Below are 20,127 nucleotides of genomic sequence, written 5' to 3'. Positions count from 1 at the left end.
GAAGAAGATGCCATCTAGGACTTTCATAGCAAGAGAGGAAAAGGAGAAGTCAATGCCTGGCTTCAAAGCTTCAAAGGACAGGCTCACTCTTGTTAGGGGCGAATGCAGCTGGTGAGTTAAAGTTGAAGCCAGTGATCATTGAGCATTCTGAAAAACCTATGGCTCGTAAGAATTATGCTAAATCTACTCTGCCTGTGCTCTATAAATGGAACAACAAAACCTGGATGACAGCACATCTATGATTGCATGGTTTAAAGAATATTTTAAGCACACTGTTGAGACCTGCTGCTCAAGAAAAAAAGATACCTTTCAAACTATTTACTGCTCATTGACAGTGCAACTAGTCACCCAAGAACTCTGATGGAGATGTACAAAGAGATTAATGTTGTTTTCCTATGTAACACATATCCATTCTGCAGCCCATCAATCAAGGAGTAATTTCGACTTTCAAGTCTTACTAAGAAATTCATTTCAGGCCAGGCACAGTGGCTCACGCCTGTAATCCAAACACTTTGGGAAGCTGAGGCAGTCAGATTGCTTGAGCTCAGGAGTTCCAGACCAGCCTGGGCAACATGGCAAAACCCTGTCTCTACAAAAATACAAAACAAATTAGCTGGGTGTGGTTGCATGCTCCTGTAGTCCCAGCTACTGGGAAGGCTGAGGTGGGAGGATCACTTGAGCCTGGGAGGTGGAGATTGCAGTAAGCAGCAATCATACCACTGCACTCCAGCCTGGGTGACAGAATGAGACCCTGTCTTAAAAAAAAAAAATTCATAAGGCTATAGGCTATAGCTGCCATAGATAGTGATTCCACTGATGCATCTGGGCAAAGTCAATTGAAACCCTTCTGGAAATGATTCCTCACTCTAGATACCATTAAGAACATTCATCATTAGCCAGGTGCCATGGCTCATGCCTGTAATCCCAGCACGTTGGGAGGACGAGGCATGCGAATCACCTGAGGCCAGGAGTTCGAGACCAGCCTGGCCAACACGGAGAAACCCCGTCTCTACTAAAAATACAAAATTAGCCAGGCAGGCATGGTGGCTTATGCCTGTAATCCCAGTTACTCAGGAGGCTGAGGCAGGAGAATCGCTTGAACCCGGGAGGTGGAGGTTGTAGTGAGCCAAGATCACACCATCGCACTCCAGCCTGGGCAACAAGAGCGAAACTCTGTCTCAAAAAAAAAAAAAGAACATTCATAATTCATGGCAGGAGGTTAAAATATCAACATTTATAGGGGTTTGGAAGAATTGCTTCCAATCCTCATGGATGAGGAGTTCAATACTTCGGTGGAGGAAGTCACAGCAGATGGGGAGGAAATAGCAAGGGCACTAGCAGTGGAGCCTACAGATGTGACTGAACTGCTGCGATCTCATGGTCAAACCTCAACAGTTGAGGAGTTGTTTCTTCTGGATGAATAAAGACAGTGGTTTTCTGAGATGGAATCTAGTCCTGATGAAGATGCTGTGAACATCATTGAAATGACAACAAAGGATGTAGACAAAGCAGTGGCAGAATTTGGGAGGACGGACTCCAATTTTGGAGGAAGTTCTACTGTGGGTCAAATGCTATCAAGCAGCATTACATGCTACAGAGACATCTACCATGAAAGAAAGAGTCCACTGAAGTGGCAAACTTCATTGTTATTCTATTTTAAGAAATTGTCACAGCCACTCTGATCAGTCAGCAGCCATCAACATGGAGACAAGACCCTCCACCAGCAAAAGGATTAGGACTCACTGAAGGCTCAAATAATTGCTAGCATTTTTAACAACAAAGTATTTTAAATTAGGGCATGTATGCTTTTTTAAAAAGAAAAACCAGAATGCTGTTGCATACCTAATAGGCTACAGTATAGCGTACACATAGCTTCTGTACACAGTGGGAAATCACAAAGTTCATGACTTGCTTTACTGCAGTGTTCTGGAACCGAATTTCCATGATCTCCGGGGTATACCTGTCCTTACACTAATGCATAGTTTCAAGATAATGATGGAACCAGCTACACCCAGGCACTCAGAAACAGCTTTACGAGTTTTCCAGATAGGTTCTGTGTCTTGCACTTCTGTAATGCTATACTTTGGCACAAGTACAATAATAGTTCAGCAACACAAATGTGGTTTACCTAGATTTGTGGCCATCATTTTCAAGTCTTCAAAAGTAGAGAAATCAAACTCACCCGCCCCTGTTTATTCCAGGATGGGCAGAAGGGTGTGGCGAGGAAAGTGCCGAGTTCTGTAGAGGGAGAAAGTTACTTAATAGGGCACCATCCAACAAGAACTTTTCATTAATAATCTAACTCAGAAACTGAACAAAAGGATCTCTGTTCTTGTTATTCTTTTCTTTTTACCTTAAGCTCTGCTTGGCAGGTGCAAAGAGGAAGAGGAGAGAGGGCCAAGAAATGCCAATTATGGCCCAAATCCATATTCATTTATTTATTTATTTATTTTTGAGACGGAGTTTCATTCTTGTTGCCCAGGCTGAAGTGCAATGGCATGATCTCAACTCACTGAAACCTCTTGCCTCCTGGGTTCAAGCGATTCTCCTGCCTCAGCCTCCCGACTGGGATGACAGGCGCACACCACCAAACCCAGCTAATCTTGTATTTTTAGTAGAGACAGGTTTCTCCATGTTGGTCAGGCTGGTCTCGAACACCTGTCCTCATGTGATCCGCCCACCTTGTCCTCCCAAAGTGCTGAGATTACAGGTGTGAGCCACCGCACCTGGCTATATTCATTTAAACTGGGGGTTCAGGCTCTGAGCATGGGACCAGCCTGCCCTTTCTTGTAAGTCTTAGCTGTTTCTAGTAACTCCCTGCTCTTCTGTCATTTCAAACCTATTTACATTCCGAGCATATAACATCTTGTAGGGTAATGAATTCTACCAGTTAGTTTCCACTATTTTTGTTTTCCATCTAAAGTTAGATTAAAACATAACATAAAATTATTAAAACTGCTATAGTTATTTCTTCAGCTATGTGTAAAATGTTAAACTATCTGACCATTGTGTGTATATTGTCTTTTTATCTCAATCTCCTGACCTCGTGATCCACCCGTCTCGGCCTCCCAAAGTGCTGGGATTACAGGCTTGAGCCACCGCGCCCAGCCTGGTCTTTTTAAAAGATTTCTTTTCTGGCCGGGTGTAGTGTGGATTGCACCTGCAATCCCAACACTTTGGGAGGCCAACGCCGGTGGATCATTTGAGGCCAGGAGTTCGAGACCAGCCCGCCAACATGGTGAAACACCATCTCTACTAAACATACAAAAATTAGCCAGGCGTGGTGGCGTGTGCCTACAGTTCCATCTACTTGGGAGGCTGAGGCAGAAGAATCACTTGAACCTGGGAGGCAAAGGTTACAGTGAGCTGAGATCATGTCACTGCACTCCAACCTGGGGGACAGAGCAAGACTCTGTCTCAACAACAACAACAACAACAAAATCCCTTTTGATAACTTATTTTTGGTTTTGGCAAATTTGCTTAGACTTTTATATAATATCCTGTTCTTAGTTCTTTTTAACCTCTTTTAACATCTAACGTATTATTTATCTCTTTCATACTGGCCTATTTTCTTGGATTTTTAGGTTTAAATTCTCCTTTTGGTTGATCCCACCAGCCCTCCTTCCTGAAGGTTTATTTTCTGCCAAGACTTGCAATTGTTAACTGTATTTCAAAGTTAGCAGCTTGCCCTGAGAAGTACTGGGGCCCCTGGGTTGTGGATGCACAGGACAGGATTACATGAGCCTCTGCAAAATGTCTGTGGGCTTTACCTGTGCCAGATTCGTGTTTATATTTTTAAATACTTTTAGATTTAGAAAAAAGATGCAAAAATGATTTAGAGGGTTTCAGGATACCTTTTACATAGCTTCCTCTAATATTAAAATCTCAATCACCATAATACAGTTAGCAAAACCAATAAATCAATCTTTCTACAATACTGTTAACTATAGACTTTGTTTGGATTTCACATTTTCCCACTATATTCTCTTTTGTTGTTGCTGTCATTCCAAGATCCTATCCAGGATTTTGTGTCATTTAGTTGTCATATTCCACTGTGTTTTGAGTTCTTTCTCCAAGTTTTGTTTTTTGTTTTTTTGAGACAGAGTTGTACTTTGTTGCCCAGGCTGGAGTGCAGTGGCACGGTCTCAGCTCACTGCAACCTCTGCCTCCCGGGTTCAAGCAATTCTCCTGCCTCAGCCTCCCAAGTAGCTGGGATTACAGGCGCCTGCCACCATGCCCGGCTGATTTTTTTGTATTTTTATTAGAGATGGGGTTTTGCCATGTTGGCCAGGCTGGTCTCGAACTCCTGGCCTCAAGTGATCCACCCACCTTGGCCTCCCAAAGTGCTGGAATTAAAGCGTGAACCACAGCGCCCATCTCCTTTTCTAAGTTTCAAGGGGTTCTTGTTTTCTTGGGTTTTGTAAACAACTCCAGGGTTATCCTATTACCTTTCAAGACTGTGTGGACTTTGGTCTTCTCATCTTTCTAAATTGTAAGGTACTAATCTTTTAATTCCAAACTGAATTTGCTCTTAGTGGATTCATCCATTTGCTAAGTGGGTAGCAGTCAAACTACACTGAGTAGAAAGGATTAGCACAGGCAAAAAGGAGTGAAAACAAGTCTGCAAATTCCACACACTGAATAGAATACCTTCAGCTTAATTACTTGGACAATGAAAGTGAGGCAGGGAAAATGGGGTGTGGAGTAGGGGACATAAGGCCGAGTCACAGTTCAGCTATGACAGGAAACATCCTCTCCATAGGGTGTACGCCGAGTAAATGACTGTGTGACTTTACTTAATCCTCTTCATTTACATAGGGTGTACACCAAGTAACCAACGGAAACCCCTAGAGGGTATTTAAACCCCCACAAATTCTGTAACTGGGCACTTGAGTCCGTATGCTCACGCTCGCTCCCACACTGTGGAGTGTATTTTCATTTTCAGTAAATTTCTTCATTTTTTCCTTGCTTTGCGTGTTTTGTCCAACTCTTTGTTCAAGACGCCAAGAACCTGGACACCCTCCACCAGTAACAAAAGTACTAGGTGTTCTCACCAGAGGCATGAAATTAGAGAACAGAAAGATCATCTCATCCAACATTTCATGTTTTACAAACGAGAAAACTATCGTGTTGCAAAGGAAATCAACAGAAAATACCACTTTGACACCAATTCATAGCATTTATTGACATTTCCATTTAAAACGCTAGGAAAGCTGTATAAATTGTAAACATGGAAATCAAATACTTGCATAAATTATTTCAAAAACTACAGCACATTAGAAAACAGTGCAGCTACTGAAGGAAACACAAAACCGACAAAGAGAAGGGAGGGGCCGATTATTAAATCATATACCCATACTGAGATTTCAGGGCCTGTTTGAGACCAGCAAACCATGATTGTCAAGTTTAAGTTGCAGTATTGATGCCACAGGTGGCCTCAATTTGCTCTGCACATTTCGTACATTAACGCTCATAATATAGGGGTGAGTGTGCAGGAAGAGCCAGAAAAACATGGACCTTGACAAAGGACGGGGATACAAGTCAGCACCCCAGGGCAGCTCTGCCGAGCAACCTTTCCTGTTAACGCTAGCCCGGGCTCCCTGCGTCCCACAGATGCTCCGGAGGAGGGCAAAGTCGAGGGCGTTCCTACTCCCCTTTTCTGAAACAAGTCCTCTGGTGCTTAGGGCAACTGAATGAATGAGTGGAGCCTCAATTCCTCTAGTATCTCCCTCTTCTTTCCCCACATTTGCAGGAGGAACAGTACAGGGTATGTGACTTGAACTAGGCCCTGTGCTATTCCCAACCTGTACACTTAGGGACTCAAGTTATGAATACTTGAAATCTGGTAAGTACAACAAAGACTATTCGTGATGCTCCAAGTAGCTCAGAAAGGTTCTGTGTAATCACAGGCTGCAAGAGACTCAAGTCACTCAAAATTTCACCTGTCCTTTTTACCTATTCACTTTTTTTTTTTTTTTTTTTTTTTTCAGAGACGGGACCTCACCCTGTAGCCCGGGCTGAGTGCAGTGGTGTGATCACAGCTCACTGCAGCCTCCAACTCATTGGCTCAAGTGATCCTCCAGTCTTAGCCTTTCGAGTAGCTGGGACTACTGGCACATGCCACCACGCCCAGCTAATTTTTAAACTTTTTTTTGTAGAGACGGGGTCTCGTTATGTTGCCCAAGCTAGTCTCAAACTTCTGGCCTCAAGCAATCCTCCTACCACAGCCTCTCAAAGCGTTGAGATTAGAGGCTTGAGCCACCATGCCCAGCCTATTCACTCTTTCTTTATAAATGTGAAGTGACCCCTGAAAAACCTGGAGGAAGAAGGAAAAGTAAGGATCCTGGATAATGATCTACCCTGTGGGAAGCCATTTTAACTATACTGCATTAAGACATTCATTGCTTCTGTCACTTTCTTACTGGCTCCTAACTTCGTTTCATGTTTCCAAAGGCATTTAATATTCTTTTCCTAAATTTCAATGCTGCTGTGTTTTAAGATAAATTATCAAGTCTACTGTCACACACACAAGCCATGGACTTAGCAATGTACCATGATGTTGCAATTTTCAAGTCATCTTCAGAGTGGAGAAAGTAGTCCTATTTAAACACTGACAATCACCTCCAAGAATATCAAAAGAAACCTGAAATGCACACACTCCTTGTTCATTAGGTAACAAGTCTATCATATTTTATGTTACAGCAGCTGCTCATAGAAACCCTGTTAGAACGTGTTAACATGTTAGATTAAATGTAAAAATGAAGTTCAGTTGACTATGCCATAGAAATGTGTTTTGTGTTCACATGCTCTGTCTGCTGGTACAGAAGTGGACTTCCTCCTGCTCCTGTCCAGGGCAAATGTGGATAGCAGGCTCTAGTACTGGTGTTGGAACCTTGCTCCGGAGGTAGAAATGACCACGGCGAAAACTCCACTTGAGCTAAAGTTAGCGTGGGAGTCAAAACTGGAGTCCTCCTATCCTACTCCTGTGCCCAAAACCTTAACCAGCTTTCCTTCCAAACGACAAATTCATTCATGTCTGTGAATCTCGTGTGAAAGGGGTGAGAGAGACTTATATAATGACTAATTTGTGAATTACTGCCAATGCACTGCAAATCAGTGTCCGAATAACTGGTTTGGTCACTGGAGCACTTACAAAGAGGTTGTGCAAATGAAGGAACGCTGACCCTGTCCACGGGAAGTGAGAGACTCCTATAGCACAGAACTGCTTGCTGGTTTTAGCCCAAAGCCTTTAGCACCTACCTTCACCTGTGCTTTGCCTCACAGTCCGCATGCCAGGAAAGATCTGGCCGGCAAACACCCACTGCTTAAAAGTCATCTGCCACCCAAATCAAAATACTATGAAATTAATAAAATTTGGAGAAAAATGTGTAGGTAGCAGTAAAGAAGCTGAATATATATATATAGATAACCCACTATGCTCCACAAAGGATTTGGCATGGCCAAATGGCTGCTGAGATCTGCTCTAAACAATGACCTCAGTGTCATTCTCATCATTTCCGTCCTCTTCCCTTGCCTCCCCCACACTGGAGCAGCACTTCCTCTGTAGATCTTCAGAGCCCTGGTCATTTCCTTGCTGTATGACTGCAGAAGCATCCTCCCAGCACCTCTTCCTTCTCTTCTAAAACTCCCTCAATAGTGCAGACGGGGATTCTGTCCCCATACTAAAGTCGATCAAGTTCATTTCCAGTGACAGCTTCACTCCATGCCTGCAGCCTTTCCCAGGCCCACTCTCAGCTCTTCCTTCCACGCCATTTGCCTGGGTAGCTGCCCTGCCTTCAAAGTCACTTCAGAAGTTGACGTCTCCCCAAGATACTGCATTTCCAAACATGCAACCTCCACAGCTTCTTCTGGGTGCCTAATGCATTTATGTCTTTTGAATGAATTTTTTTCTTTTTGAGACACAGTCTTGCTCTGTCGCCCAGGTTGGAGTACAGTGGTGCAATCTCAGCTCACTGCAACCTCTGTCCCCCGGGTTCAGGCAATTCTCATGCCTCAGCTGGGACTACAGGCATGCGCCACCACACCCGGCTAATTTTTGTATTTTTTTGTAGAGACGGGGTTTTGCCATGTTGTCCAGGCTGGTTTTAAACTCCTGATCTCAACTGATCCACCTGCCTCGGCCTCCCAAAGTGCTGGGATTACAGGCACAAGCCACCACACCTGACCTCTTTGAATGAATTTTATTGATGCTTAAACCATGTTATTTATCTGTATCTTCCATCTTCTATACCCATTCGTACTATCTTAGATTCTAAAATCTCAGAAGGCAAGGCTCATGTCGGCTGGCTTATTTGGTGCCAGAGACACCAGAAAGTCGGGAGCAGAAAGATGCTTAATAAATGCAATTTGAAAATTGGTGAAGGAAGTGAATTTAAAGCCAAATGGGAGTGAGGAAAATGAGTGACACCGAGCTTTCAGTTTTGCTCGTTACCCATGTGTGAACCCATGCACTGCAGGAGCACAGCGCTTCACATCGCTCATCCCAGGGCGTCCATACAGACTGCATGTTACATTTTCACAGTGCTTTATGCGCTCTCCTCACGGGACATCTGTACACATGATTACATTTGATTCTCACAACTAGGGAGCCTGGGACGAGGCGGGGGAGGTCTGTTCTTGTTTGGCTGATGGGAAGAATGAAGTTCACAGAAGGAACCAGACACAGTCAGTGAGTGACAAAGTAGACTCTGGAAAAAAAGAAAATCATTTCTCCAAACATTCTGACTCAAATTTACAGTTTGTGTTACCACTAGAACTTTTAAAATAGGAAAAAATAGACATAAAATTCAACTGTTCATTGTAGAGTGCTTCCATAAGGGGACTCCAAAGCCACACACTGTCAACACGAGGACCCTTCTTTTCAGTGGATGACATGAACTGAATGTCTGAAGACCGCTAGGGTATTGTGCTGCCCACACAGCTAGTTTGTTCTGAGTTTGGTGACTGGTAAAACTGTTGTGGCAGGCGTCCAGAGGAAGCAAATACAAACTGCGTGTGCTTTATGACCACCAACAGAGTGCTGGTGATCCGGGGGTCTGCTCACACCACACCACAACCACCGGCTGTTTATTATACATCATCTTTGGTCTTGACATCTGTTTAAAAGTGTATTGTTTCTAAGAATAAAAATACAGTTAAAATCCCTTTATGGTAGTTTGAAAGACATCAAAATTGCTTTTATAGTCAGCCCAACTTGAAACAGAGCCCTCTTTCTGCAACGCTTAAAGGAGGTCACCATTTTTAGTACACTCTATGTGCAAGCCCATATGGCTCCGAGCAGAACTGGGAAAGAAGGGGCCATTTATCCCATTTGCTGTCATACGATTTGAATTCATTACAAGGTGTCCATAATAAAATTCTGCTTGGATCTCTGAAATTCTTAATAAGATATTCAGGAAACCTGGTATTTTTGAGTGACATACAAAGAAAATCGTTCAGTTTGGGGAGAGTTGGGTATTAAATCAAGACCAAGAGAAATTTCATATTAAACCAAAACCAAGTCATCAAGCCCAGAAGGGGGCATTCTCTCCAATCCTCCTTGGAACCTCCGAGGATCGCCTGATAAGATGCTGCTGGTCCTTTATTTAACGTCCTTGAGAGATTTACTCTCCTGCACTCCTTCGCTTTCCGAGGTGTCCAGATGAAAACTGGCTACATCTTAACTTCCCAGAACCCACTTTCCTCATACTATAAGACTCTCAATCTGTACAACAGGCTTCATTAATGAAGGGCTGAAACATGGTTTTGAAATCCAGTGATTACACTCTGGAAACCTGTTTTAGCTGTTTCAGGGGTCTTAAAACTTGACACAGATACACAGGTTTTGATAAGTCAGAGCCCCAAATTCTAGCCCCTTATCTGTTATTTAATGAAAAGTACAGTCATGCACACATCAGGATGTTTTGGTCAATGACGGTCTACATATTGATGGCAGTCCCATAAGATTATAAAATTGTATTTTTACCATACCTTTTCTATGTTTAGATATGTTGAGATACACAAATACTTACCATTGTGCTCAGTACAGTAACAGGCTGTACAGGCTTATAGCCTAAGAGCAATGGGCCATGCCACACAGCCTAGGTGTGCAGTAGGCTATACCATGTAGGTTGTGAAGTACATTCTAGGATGTTGGCACGGCAACAAAACAGCCTAATGACACATTTCTCAGAACGCATCCCCATCATTAAGCAATGCATGACCGTCTTCATTGATCTAACAAAAACAGGTTCATAGTGAAAATCTCTTAGCTAAGCCTGCTTTTCTTCTGAGTTTCACCCAGGTACCAGAAAACAGAATGGGGCTTGCCACTGTTTTCTTTGCCATTATTTGGAAAGTGGGGGAAATGTTTACATCAGGAGTAAATCTTAAGCGAGATGACCCCTCTTAGGCCCAAAGAGCATAAGACAATTTTAAGAGCCACTCGACAGAATAAGAGCACAATAAAATCAGAAATGAGAAGCAACTGTCTCCTTTCCCTTGTGGTCTCAAAGCTCTTTTACATTTCTTGATTCATTACACAGAGGCTGAACTGAACTCAATTTCATTTCCAGGCTCTGAACACAGGGAATGTGACTGGTAGGGATGTATGTGTAACAATGTGGTGGTGCTGGGAATTCTTAAATAACTTTTGCTTACGGAAGATTTCTCATTCAAACATAATTTGTGAACAAATCAACAGCAAAGTGAAGAAAGGATCAGTGAGGATCTCTTGAAAGCCTCATTCTACAGGATTGGCCTGAGCGATCGGTGCTGACCTGGGACATGATCAGGAGTTGTATATGCCCAATTAAGAAACAGCAAATACAATGAAGAATGTAGATCTCAACTTTGATCTGTATTTTGGATAACCAAATAAATATAAAGCTTTTGCCCTGCTTTGGGAGGGTTTTTTTTTTTTTTTTTCTAGAACAAAATGAAACCTTCAACATATTCTTCCACTGAAAAAGCCAAAGTTGCATTTCAGACATGAAGGTGAAGGGCCCTTGGAGCTTAGCACCAGAAGAAGGAGGAAGAATGCGGGTGATGGCTTCGTTTGGAGTCATCAGGCTCTACAACCTATCATTTGGTTTCTCACTAGTAGCTTTTTAAAATTCCCAAACAGTCTTAGTATTCTCGTTGTTAATGTTACTATTAAAATAAGTTCCTATGGAGTAAAAGAGAAAAATCAAGCTGTTAATAAAATGTCTTCAAACCTCTTTTCAGAAAACAAAGCAGCAGGTCCATCGTACACATACCAGTCTCAATGCCACAGGAATGCTTGGTTCCTTTCATCCCTATGCTGTCTATACGTTCAATCTCTGCCTTTAAAAAAGAGACGAATGCAGTCGTTTTGTTAGCTTAGGTTTGTGTTTTGTTTTTGTGAAGTGCTGCTGGCTTTTGGCCAAAATACGTACATTTCAACCGAACCCAAGTGGTCAACTGCCAGCCCAGTGAAAGGCTTATGAGCTGTCACGTGACATATGGCGTCTTCTCAATTGCAACTTGCTCCCTCCCTTAGGCAGGAGTTGCTCCTTCCTCTTCCAAACACCCACTCAGTTGATTTCCTTTTGGTCTTGCTTCCACGGGAAGCGGATACTTGGCAAATCTGCGAGGCGAGGCCGATCAGCTATGGAAGTTCTGCACGGTGCTCTGTTTCTGGGAGAGCCGGAGGAGCTCCTCGCGGATCGCTTTGATGAGAGAGGCTGAGGAGTGGCCGGGCTGGAGGTCTTCCGTGGAGCTGGTGGGGTAACCCAGCCCAGGGCCCTGCAGCCCCCGGTGGGGGAGGTTCCCGGGAGGAGCTGAGGGCTCCCTGCTTGAAGTCCTTGGCACCTGAAATAGCGGTGAAGAAGAATACTCTTGATGTCCGAGCATGTGTGTCTGAAAAACATGGCAAACGTCACTGTACTTCCTACGGAAGAATAAGCCGAGACGTCAAGTGCAAACTGGCTTTAGGAAGGTCCCCAGGACCGCCCACGTCCATCCACCAACTCAGCCCTCCAACAGGGCCCCGCTGCCTATGCCGCAGGTGAGGGGTGAAGACACCAGGGGCTGGGGAGAACAGGAAGGGAGGGAGGCTGCAGTGTCCCATGAGGTGAAAGGTCAGGTGATATGTGAGAGCTGAAGGAGGTAAGCGGATCCACGCAAGGCTGACAAGGGGAGCAGCTGCCTCTGCCCTGGACTGGAGCCCACACAACCATCTTCCCCTTTATCTAGCTGCTGTCTCCTGTCTCTGTGTGTGTGTGCCTACTGAGGGCTCTGTAGAGCCTTGTCTTTAAAAACTTATCTGCACTAAAGCATAAAATAGTTTTGCTAATATTTGCAGCATAAAGATTTGGTATTAGTTTCACAAGAATTATTACACTTCTCAGATTTTTTTCATGTTTTTTTCCCCCTCCGTGGAAAAAAACGTCTCTTTGCATTTATATGTAAGAGTATTTAAATCTGCATACTAAAAAACACGTAGGGCCAAGTTATTTGTGAGCTAAACGTGGCATTCCAGCTCTAGGTTCTTTCTGCGTTTCACTTCTCCAAATAGTGACCGAGCAGTGCTCCAAAGTGGATGTGACGGGAAAACCTTAACACCCCATGCCAGGCACGGTGGCTCATACCTGTAACCTCAATCCTTTGAGAGACCAAGGAGAGAGGATTGCTTGAGGCCAGCAGTTCAAGATCAGCCTGGCCAACATAGTGAGACCTTGTCTCCATTTTTTTAAAAAAACAAAACACCAAAACCAACCCCAAACACCTCATGAAGCTAAGCTGGGCAAAACGAAGGCAAAAAGAGAAATGGCAGCAAACTTAAAGCAGATAGCTGAGACTCTAAGTATAACAATGTCTCCTTTAGGGAAACGCCTTATTCTAAAGTTAATGTCCTTTCGCTGAGTAAGGGCGTCCAGCCATGAAAGGAATTGAGTGTGTGTGTGGGAAGGCACAGAAATGCAGCGGACGCTGTAGCATAACGATCAAGAGAAAACAAAAAGTAATATTCTGGGTGGTATTTTCAAACTTCATTAATTTATCCCCCCAGGATATACAGTTCTTGAGAAAAGCAAATGAAAGCAGTTGTAGGAATTACTGATGCTCATATTGAGTGAGTGAGTGAACAGAAGTCTCAGAAAGAAAACCTGTGCCTTAAAATATCCCCAATTGTGTGCTTATTACAAAATTACCTACGCATGGTCATAATACGAATGACGTTAATAAACCCACAGTGAAACACAAATGCTGCGGAAGAGCATGAATATTTATACAGCAATCTCAGCAAACATCAACTCCAGAGTTGTCACCCATAGATTCAAATTTACTACTAAGCTTGAACTCTGCCTCGAGAAAAATTATATACTTCCTAAAAGCTAGATGCTAAAAACTATAAGCCAAAACACAAGCAAGGCGGGAAAACGTGAGAGAGGTTAAAACTTTTTTAAATGTAGGTTTTAAAAAGGGACCCCAAAGCAGAAGCTGCTAAATTGAGGGATTATGTCTTTTTTTTTTTTGAGACAGAGTCTCACTCTGTCATCCAGGCTAGAGTGCAGTGGCGCGATCCCGGCTCACTGCAACCTCCACCTCCCGGGTTCAAGTGATTCTCTTGCCTCAGCCTCCCAAGTAGCTGGGACTACAGAGCCCACACCACCACACCCGGCTAATTTTTTTGTGTGTATTTTTAGTAGCAACGGGGTTTCACTATGTTGGCCAGGCTGGTCTCAAACTCCTGATCTGCCTTGGCCTCCCAAAGTGCTGGGATTACAGGCATGAGACACCGCGCCTGGCCTATGTGTACATTTTAAATGATGACCTGAACAGGAGATACTCACGGCCTCTCTTCGCCCTGCTTCGTCCTCCCCGTACGAAGGCCAGCCTGGCCCCCCGTACTGGCTGCCTCTGCTTGGGGGGATTTCCACTGGCTGAGCTCCGATTCTGCTGGCAAGCCCCACCTGTGTCAGGTGCTGGATCTGGGAGCCTGGAAGGAACACGGTGGAGTGGCCTGGTCAACATTTATAGGAGAGTATGGCTGCCGAGGAAGACACTGTCAGCTCTGACCACTACACTCCTTAAGGACAAGGGATCAGGACTTCGTACCAGTTCTATCTCCAGAAATCTCACCTCAACTGCCATACTGTCAGCATTTCCTGAGGGTCCCATAGGTAGGAAAATGTACCACGAAGCACCATGGACCAAGCAATAAAAATAAACAAATAAAAGAAGAAAATCCCATTGCAAAAAAGTCTGAAACAGAATTCTTGACTCCCTGACATTCATCCCTAAGCCTAAGCCTGTCCCCCATTTCGCCCTCCCCATTTCCACCCAGGGCCGTGCAGCCCTACTTGTTCAGATCTAAAAACCTATACTCTATGCCCAACTCCTCTTTCCTGCGCACTTCCTACCCGCCCATCAGAAAGCCCGCGGGCTCCTCTCCTGAAGCACTGCATGAGGATGACCCTTCCTCCCTGTGATGGAACCACCATCCTGCCCCTGATGCAACTGTTTCCCCACGGGTTCCCCACGTCTAGTCATGGTGTATTCCCTCCAAAACACCGTGTCAGAAGACACTGTCAGCTCTGACCACTGCACTCCTTAAGGACAAGGGATCATGACTTGGTATCAGTTCTAGCTCCAGAAATGGCATTTCCTAAGAGCAACAGACCATGAGCTTCTTGGTTCCTGGACTCTGATTTTCTTTTCATTCAGAGGCTGACAGAAATGCCCTTATTTCGTGACTAGACATTAGCACTGGGGATAAACGGTACCAAGAAGGTACTTCCATCCATCTCTGCGGCAGTTACCAACGAGGAACAGCTCATTTACTAAGAAAGGCGTGAAAGGTTTGGGAGCCACCATGAAGCTGAAGCCTGGCTCTTTCTTGCTTGTGGCTTCGAGATTCACAAGGAGCTGGATATACAATACGCTTATTTTTTTTCCTTAAAAGGCAGGATATGTATCTATTTAAATCCAGCATATTAAAGTATATATTCATTATAACCCATATTGTGTCTGTAATGTAGCCACAGTACAATTAAAACCACTCCCCCAGCCTCACTGGTGAGGTGAGCTGATGGCAGAGCCAGAGGACTCTCTAGAGCTAATTACCCTCCTACACCCAGACATCTGCAGCCTCCTGTGGCTATGGAAGCCAGGTAATACACAATATTTTTCTTCCGCATCAACTTCTGTCATATGGAAATACACCTATACTGCAAATTAAGGGAGAAAAGTGATCCTTAAGCACTGTGAAATAGAATACTTATTTCCAAATTTGGAAATTTCTTCAAATTCACCAGTGATGCTCAGACTGGAACCACAAAGGCTCCAAGCGTCCACAGCTAAAGGAGGCACCTCCTCCATCTTTAAGTCTATTCCTACTCTAGTTCTTTAATTAACAACCTCAATTCTCTCAATTCTTTCTTTTAAGAGATGGGGTCTCACTATGTTGGCCAGGCTGGTCTTGAACTCTTCCTAGCCTCAAGTGATCCTCCCACTTTGGCCTCCCAACATGATGGGATTATAGCTCTGAGCTATAATTATTGGTACCTGACCAACAATCTCAATTAATTAACCACATTGAAAAAAAAAAAAGAACTCCTCAATGGTTTTATTTGGATATTTAATGATAACTAAAAGTCAGCAAAAGCTGTCCTGGCTCTGGGCAGAGCAATGCACTCTACTGGAGCACCGGGTCAGTTACTGAAAAATTCTAACGGTATTAAAATGATCAGGACTGCCAGCACTCCTTGCCCAACAGACGTTGCTTGAGCAAATCTTGCAAAATGCTGTAAGAGCAGTGCAGTGTTCCCCATTTCCAAAGGCTCAACCAACTGCACAGGGAGAAAAGCACACCTTCTGTGTAAAGCCACTCCAGTAGCTGAAACCATCATTTGGTAGGATTTTGTATCCTGTGTTGTTCACTTAACAATACAGCACAGGCTTCCTCCATGAGTCAGCATTGAGCCCAGCAAGCCGGGGTTTGCATTCCAGCTCAGCCACCGACAAGCCATGTGACCCTGAGCAATGGGCTATGGCTACTGCTGAGCCTTGATTCCTCAATTCTCCAGCAGGGATAAAAAATCTACCTCAGCCGGGTGCAGTGGCTCACACCTATAACCCCAGCACTTTGGGAGGCTGAGGCAGGCGGATCACCTGAGGTCAGGAGTTCACGACCAGCCTAGCCAACATGGTGAAACCCCATCTCTACCAAAAATACAAAAATTAGCCAGGCGCAGTGGTGCATGCCTGTAATCCTAATCCCAGCTACTCGGGAGGCTGAGGCAGGAGAATTGCTTGAATGCAGGAGGCAGAGGTCACAGTGAGCCGAGATCATGCCACTGCACTCCAGCCTGGGCGACAGAGCAAAAACTCCATCTCAAAAAGAAAAGAAAAAAAAATCTACCTCAGAGGGTTATTTCAAGGATTAAAGACATAAAACAAATCAAGCATCAAACACATAGGAGGCAACTGGTAAATCTCAAATTCCCCTTTTCTGGCTTTTCATGACTTCTTCATCTTAAGTAGCTCCAGGACTTACTCAGGGATGCCCTCACTCCTGAGTATCTGAGGAAACTAACAAGTCTTTGCTATTATGCAAACAATGCTGTGACAAATATCTTGGCACACGTCGTTTTTCAATATTTTGGATTTTAGGAGAGTGAGCCTGGATTTCCAGAACTGGAATTAACAAATCAAAGGCTCTGTAAGTCCTACTGCCAAACTGCCTTCCAAAAATTTATAATTTATGCCACCACTGAAAATAATAGTGACAACAGTCATGGCAGCTAATATTTACTGAAAGTTTATGCCATGCTAGGCACTATTTTGGGCACTTCTGTCCTCTTCTTTTATCAGCTCAACAACCAAGGAGGTAAGCACAGATATTCCTAGTACACACAGATGGAGAAACTGGATGCATTATTATAAAAAGAATTTCATGACTGAAATGGTGCATTATGGTGTTAATTTGCAATTTTAAAATAATTTAAAACTGGACCTTTTCCTCTTCTCACTGACCTTTTCAGCTTGGCCCACTTAATTTATCTGAGGTATCTTCTACAATAAAAATCCTTCTTGATCGTGAGGTGCTGTACATTTCTCCTAGGTACTCTGTTTTCTTTTTTTGAAAATAACTGGCAATTTTCAGACAAATACATGTTTCATAATTTTCTATAGTTAAAAACGTAATCCTTCTAATAGATCTTAACATTTTCTATTATACATTTTTACATAATTTCATCTAATAGAAATTTTAAAATAATTTCCTTTTGAATGTTTGATATGTATAATTTCTATATTCGTTCAGATTTTAAACTAAAAATGAATACATCTGAATTTTGCTTAGTATACACGCCAGGTAGGGAAGTTCAAATACCTAACAATTAGCAGGAGAATCAAGACTCACTGTAAAGCAATGCACCTGTAAAGTTCAGGAAAACCTATAGGATTCCAGGATATATTATTTGTTTTGCTGAGTAACAGACAATGCAAAATAAAAGAATTTCCTAGAAAAGTCATAATGAAAAAATATCCACCAATTATTGCAAATTTGGAATTGGCTTAAACTACTTGCTTTTGTTTTGTTTTGAGATAGTTTTGCTCTGTCACCCAGACTTTGAGAGTTGTTCATTTCAAGCTGAAAAAAGCACCTTTTTGAAAACGAAATCTTGTTTTCATGCCATCCGAAGTACTCAGACCTAGATCTTTCCATTTACAGTAAGGATTTGGAAATGTTTTTCCTGGAGGAAGTGTGCCGTGAATTTCACATGAAGGGCCTGGTGCCAGAGCCAATCAGCAGACAGCAGCTTTAGGAGCTCGGCCTCTCTGTCTCCTCTCTCTCCACCTCCATCTCGGTCAGGATCTGAGGGGAAACAGCCCTGAAGAGCGACAGAGACCACTGCAAACTGATACTCTGAGACACCTAATATAAAGTTTCTTTCAATTTAGCCAAAAAGTAAATGTCCCATAGCTCAGAAATGGAAGCTAAACAGCCACATATACCTGTGGTACCCCCGACAGGCCGAGGCCGGGCCACCGACGGCATCTCCTCTGAGTAGATCCCTCTGGCAGCAAATGGGGCTTCAGCGGAGGCCTGTGGCTGCTGGGGGTCAGGGGGCACCAGCTCTGAAGACTGCAGCAAACCGGGGCCAAAACCTGGTCTGAAGGCAAAGCAAACCAGCACATCAGGACTCCACTGCACCCTGGCCTTGGTATTTCATGAGGTCCACCTCCAACCTTACAGAAGGTAACAGTTACTCGTCTACCTGCTTAGCCATTTCCTCTCCTAGAAAGGGAAGAGATGTTTCTCCTGCTCCCCGAGGGAAGGGACTTTTCTATTTCTTCACTGCCCTACCTCCGGCGCTAAGAACAGTGCCTGCAATACAGTTGATGCTGACAAGGCCAGGGCCTGCTCATCTCCAGCATCTGCCTAGTGCTGTGCTTCCTACCCCCGGCTACCCGTTGGCATCACCTGGGGGGCCTGAAAAAATCACCACGCTCACACTGCACCCCAGGCGAATTCAAACAGAAGCACTAGGGGTGAGACCAACACCGCGGTAATTTTTAAAGCTACAGATGATCCTGCTGTCTGTCAGGGCTGAAAAGCAGTGTTCTAAAGCAGCGGATCACAAACTTTTTTTTATCTCCAGACCTCTTTTGACTCATAAAAATTACTGCGGACTCCCAAGAGCTTTAGTTTATGTGGATTGTATCGATATTTACCAGATTAGAAATTAAAATGGAAAAAAATGTAAATACTTATTTAAAAAACGTATTTACAAATAACAATTAGACATATATTAACAATATTTTTTGTGAAAGTAACTATTCATCAATCCTCCCTCAAAAAAAAGTAGTGAGTAGTGCTATATTGTTCAAATTTCCTTAATAGAAGGATTCTCATAGAGTTTGCATCCTGTCAGTTGCTCAATGTTAGGAAGAAAATCTGGCTTCACAGAATACATAGTTGGAAAAGGAAGAAGTATTTTAAGAGCCTTTTCAGATAATATTTTTAAAATATTGCAGGCATTCTTCTTGATACCACACAAAAATTCAACAAGTGTTAGTTCCTCAGGGGTCAGTTGCAATATGGAATCTGAAATGATATTGGTGAACTTTTCATACTCTGTTACGCTAAAACCCACAGCTCCAACTTGCACTTTGAAAGGATCTCTAACCCATGCTTGATTTTATGACATCTGTCATTTGGAACATAGTTCACTGAGTTATGCAAACCTTCTCTATATTGTTACCTCTCATTTTGCAGTATCAAAAAATCTCTTCCATTAATCTCATTACCAAACTCATCCAGAAAAGTCTTTAGGTGCTAGGAAGTTGTCAAGTTCACAGTGGCAGGCAGACAAGTTCCCAAAATTCAAATTTTCACTTGAAAGCTCATTTCATCATTAGCAAAAAATACTGGCAGTTGTTTTTCTTGAAGTGACAGGCTCACTTCATTCATTTTCAAGACAATGTCTGCTAAACACCCGAGTCTGAATAACCACGTCTGCCAGCTGTTTGTTCAAGTAAAAAGCACAAAAGCAGTTGGTTCAGTTCAGTCTCCACTCAAACAATGGGAACAAGGGCTTTCCTTCAAAATTCCAAATTCCACAGAAATGCTTTCTATGTATTTCCCCTTTTGTCACACAGACTACTAAAGACTTAAGGGTCTAGGTTTAATAAGGGTCTAAGTTTATGATTTTGACTACCTCACCAAGGATATGCTAACATAAATTTTTCATTAATAAATCACATTGTTAAAACTGTGATTACAGAGCAGTGAAGAATATGATGACTACTCATAGAATTTGGTGGTACTGCATGGATCCATGCTAAAAACTAGCAGTATTGGCCAGGCGTCGGGGCTCATGCCTGTAATCCCAGCACTTTGGGAGGCCAAGGTGGACAGATCACGTGAGGTCAGGAGGTCAAGACCAGCCTGGCCAACATGGTGAAACTGTATCTCTACTAAAAATACAAAAATTAGCCTGGCATGGTGGTGTGCACAAGTAATCCAGATACTAAGGAGGCTGAGGCATGAGAATCACTTGAACCTAGGAGGTGGAGGTTGTGGTGAGCCGAGATTGTGCCAATGCATTACAGCCTGGGCGACGGAGCAAGACTCCATCTCAAAAAAAAAAAAAAAAA

The 20,127-nt window shown here is 43.4% G+C and overlaps 1 protein-coding gene across 1 annotated transcript in view; it reads right to left on the bottom strand.

The window, feature by feature from the left end:
- Positions 1 to 10,494: 10,494 nt before the first annotated feature.
- KIAA1549 (KIAA1549 ortholog) overlaps positions 10,495 to 20,127 on the bottom strand; it is a 155,616-nt gene continuing 145,983 nt past the window's right edge. Inside the window, exons 19-21 of the mRNA XM_017880382.1 lie at positions 17,983 to 18,140; positions 13,815 to 13,960; positions 10,495 to 11,880 (exon numbers count right to left, since the gene is read on the bottom strand). Of these exons, the coding sequence (XP_017735871.1) occupies positions 11,626 to 11,880; positions 13,815 to 13,960; positions 17,983 to 18,140 (559 nt within the window). The 3' untranslated portion in view covers positions 10,495 to 11,625. The remainder of the gene's footprint in view (positions 11,881 to 13,814; positions 13,961 to 17,982; positions 18,141 to 20,127) is intronic.

This window comes from Rhinopithecus bieti, unplaced genomic scaffold (assembly GCF_001698545.2).
Source record: "Rhinopithecus bieti isolate Rb0 unplaced genomic scaffold, ASM169854v2 scaffold_11401, whole genome shotgun sequence".
Taxonomy (NCBI): Eukaryota; Metazoa; Chordata; class Mammalia; order Primates; family Cercopithecidae; genus Rhinopithecus; species Rhinopithecus bieti.
The sequence above is the reverse complement of the archived record's forward strand: the minus strand, read 5'-3'. Positions and strand labels throughout refer to the sequence as shown.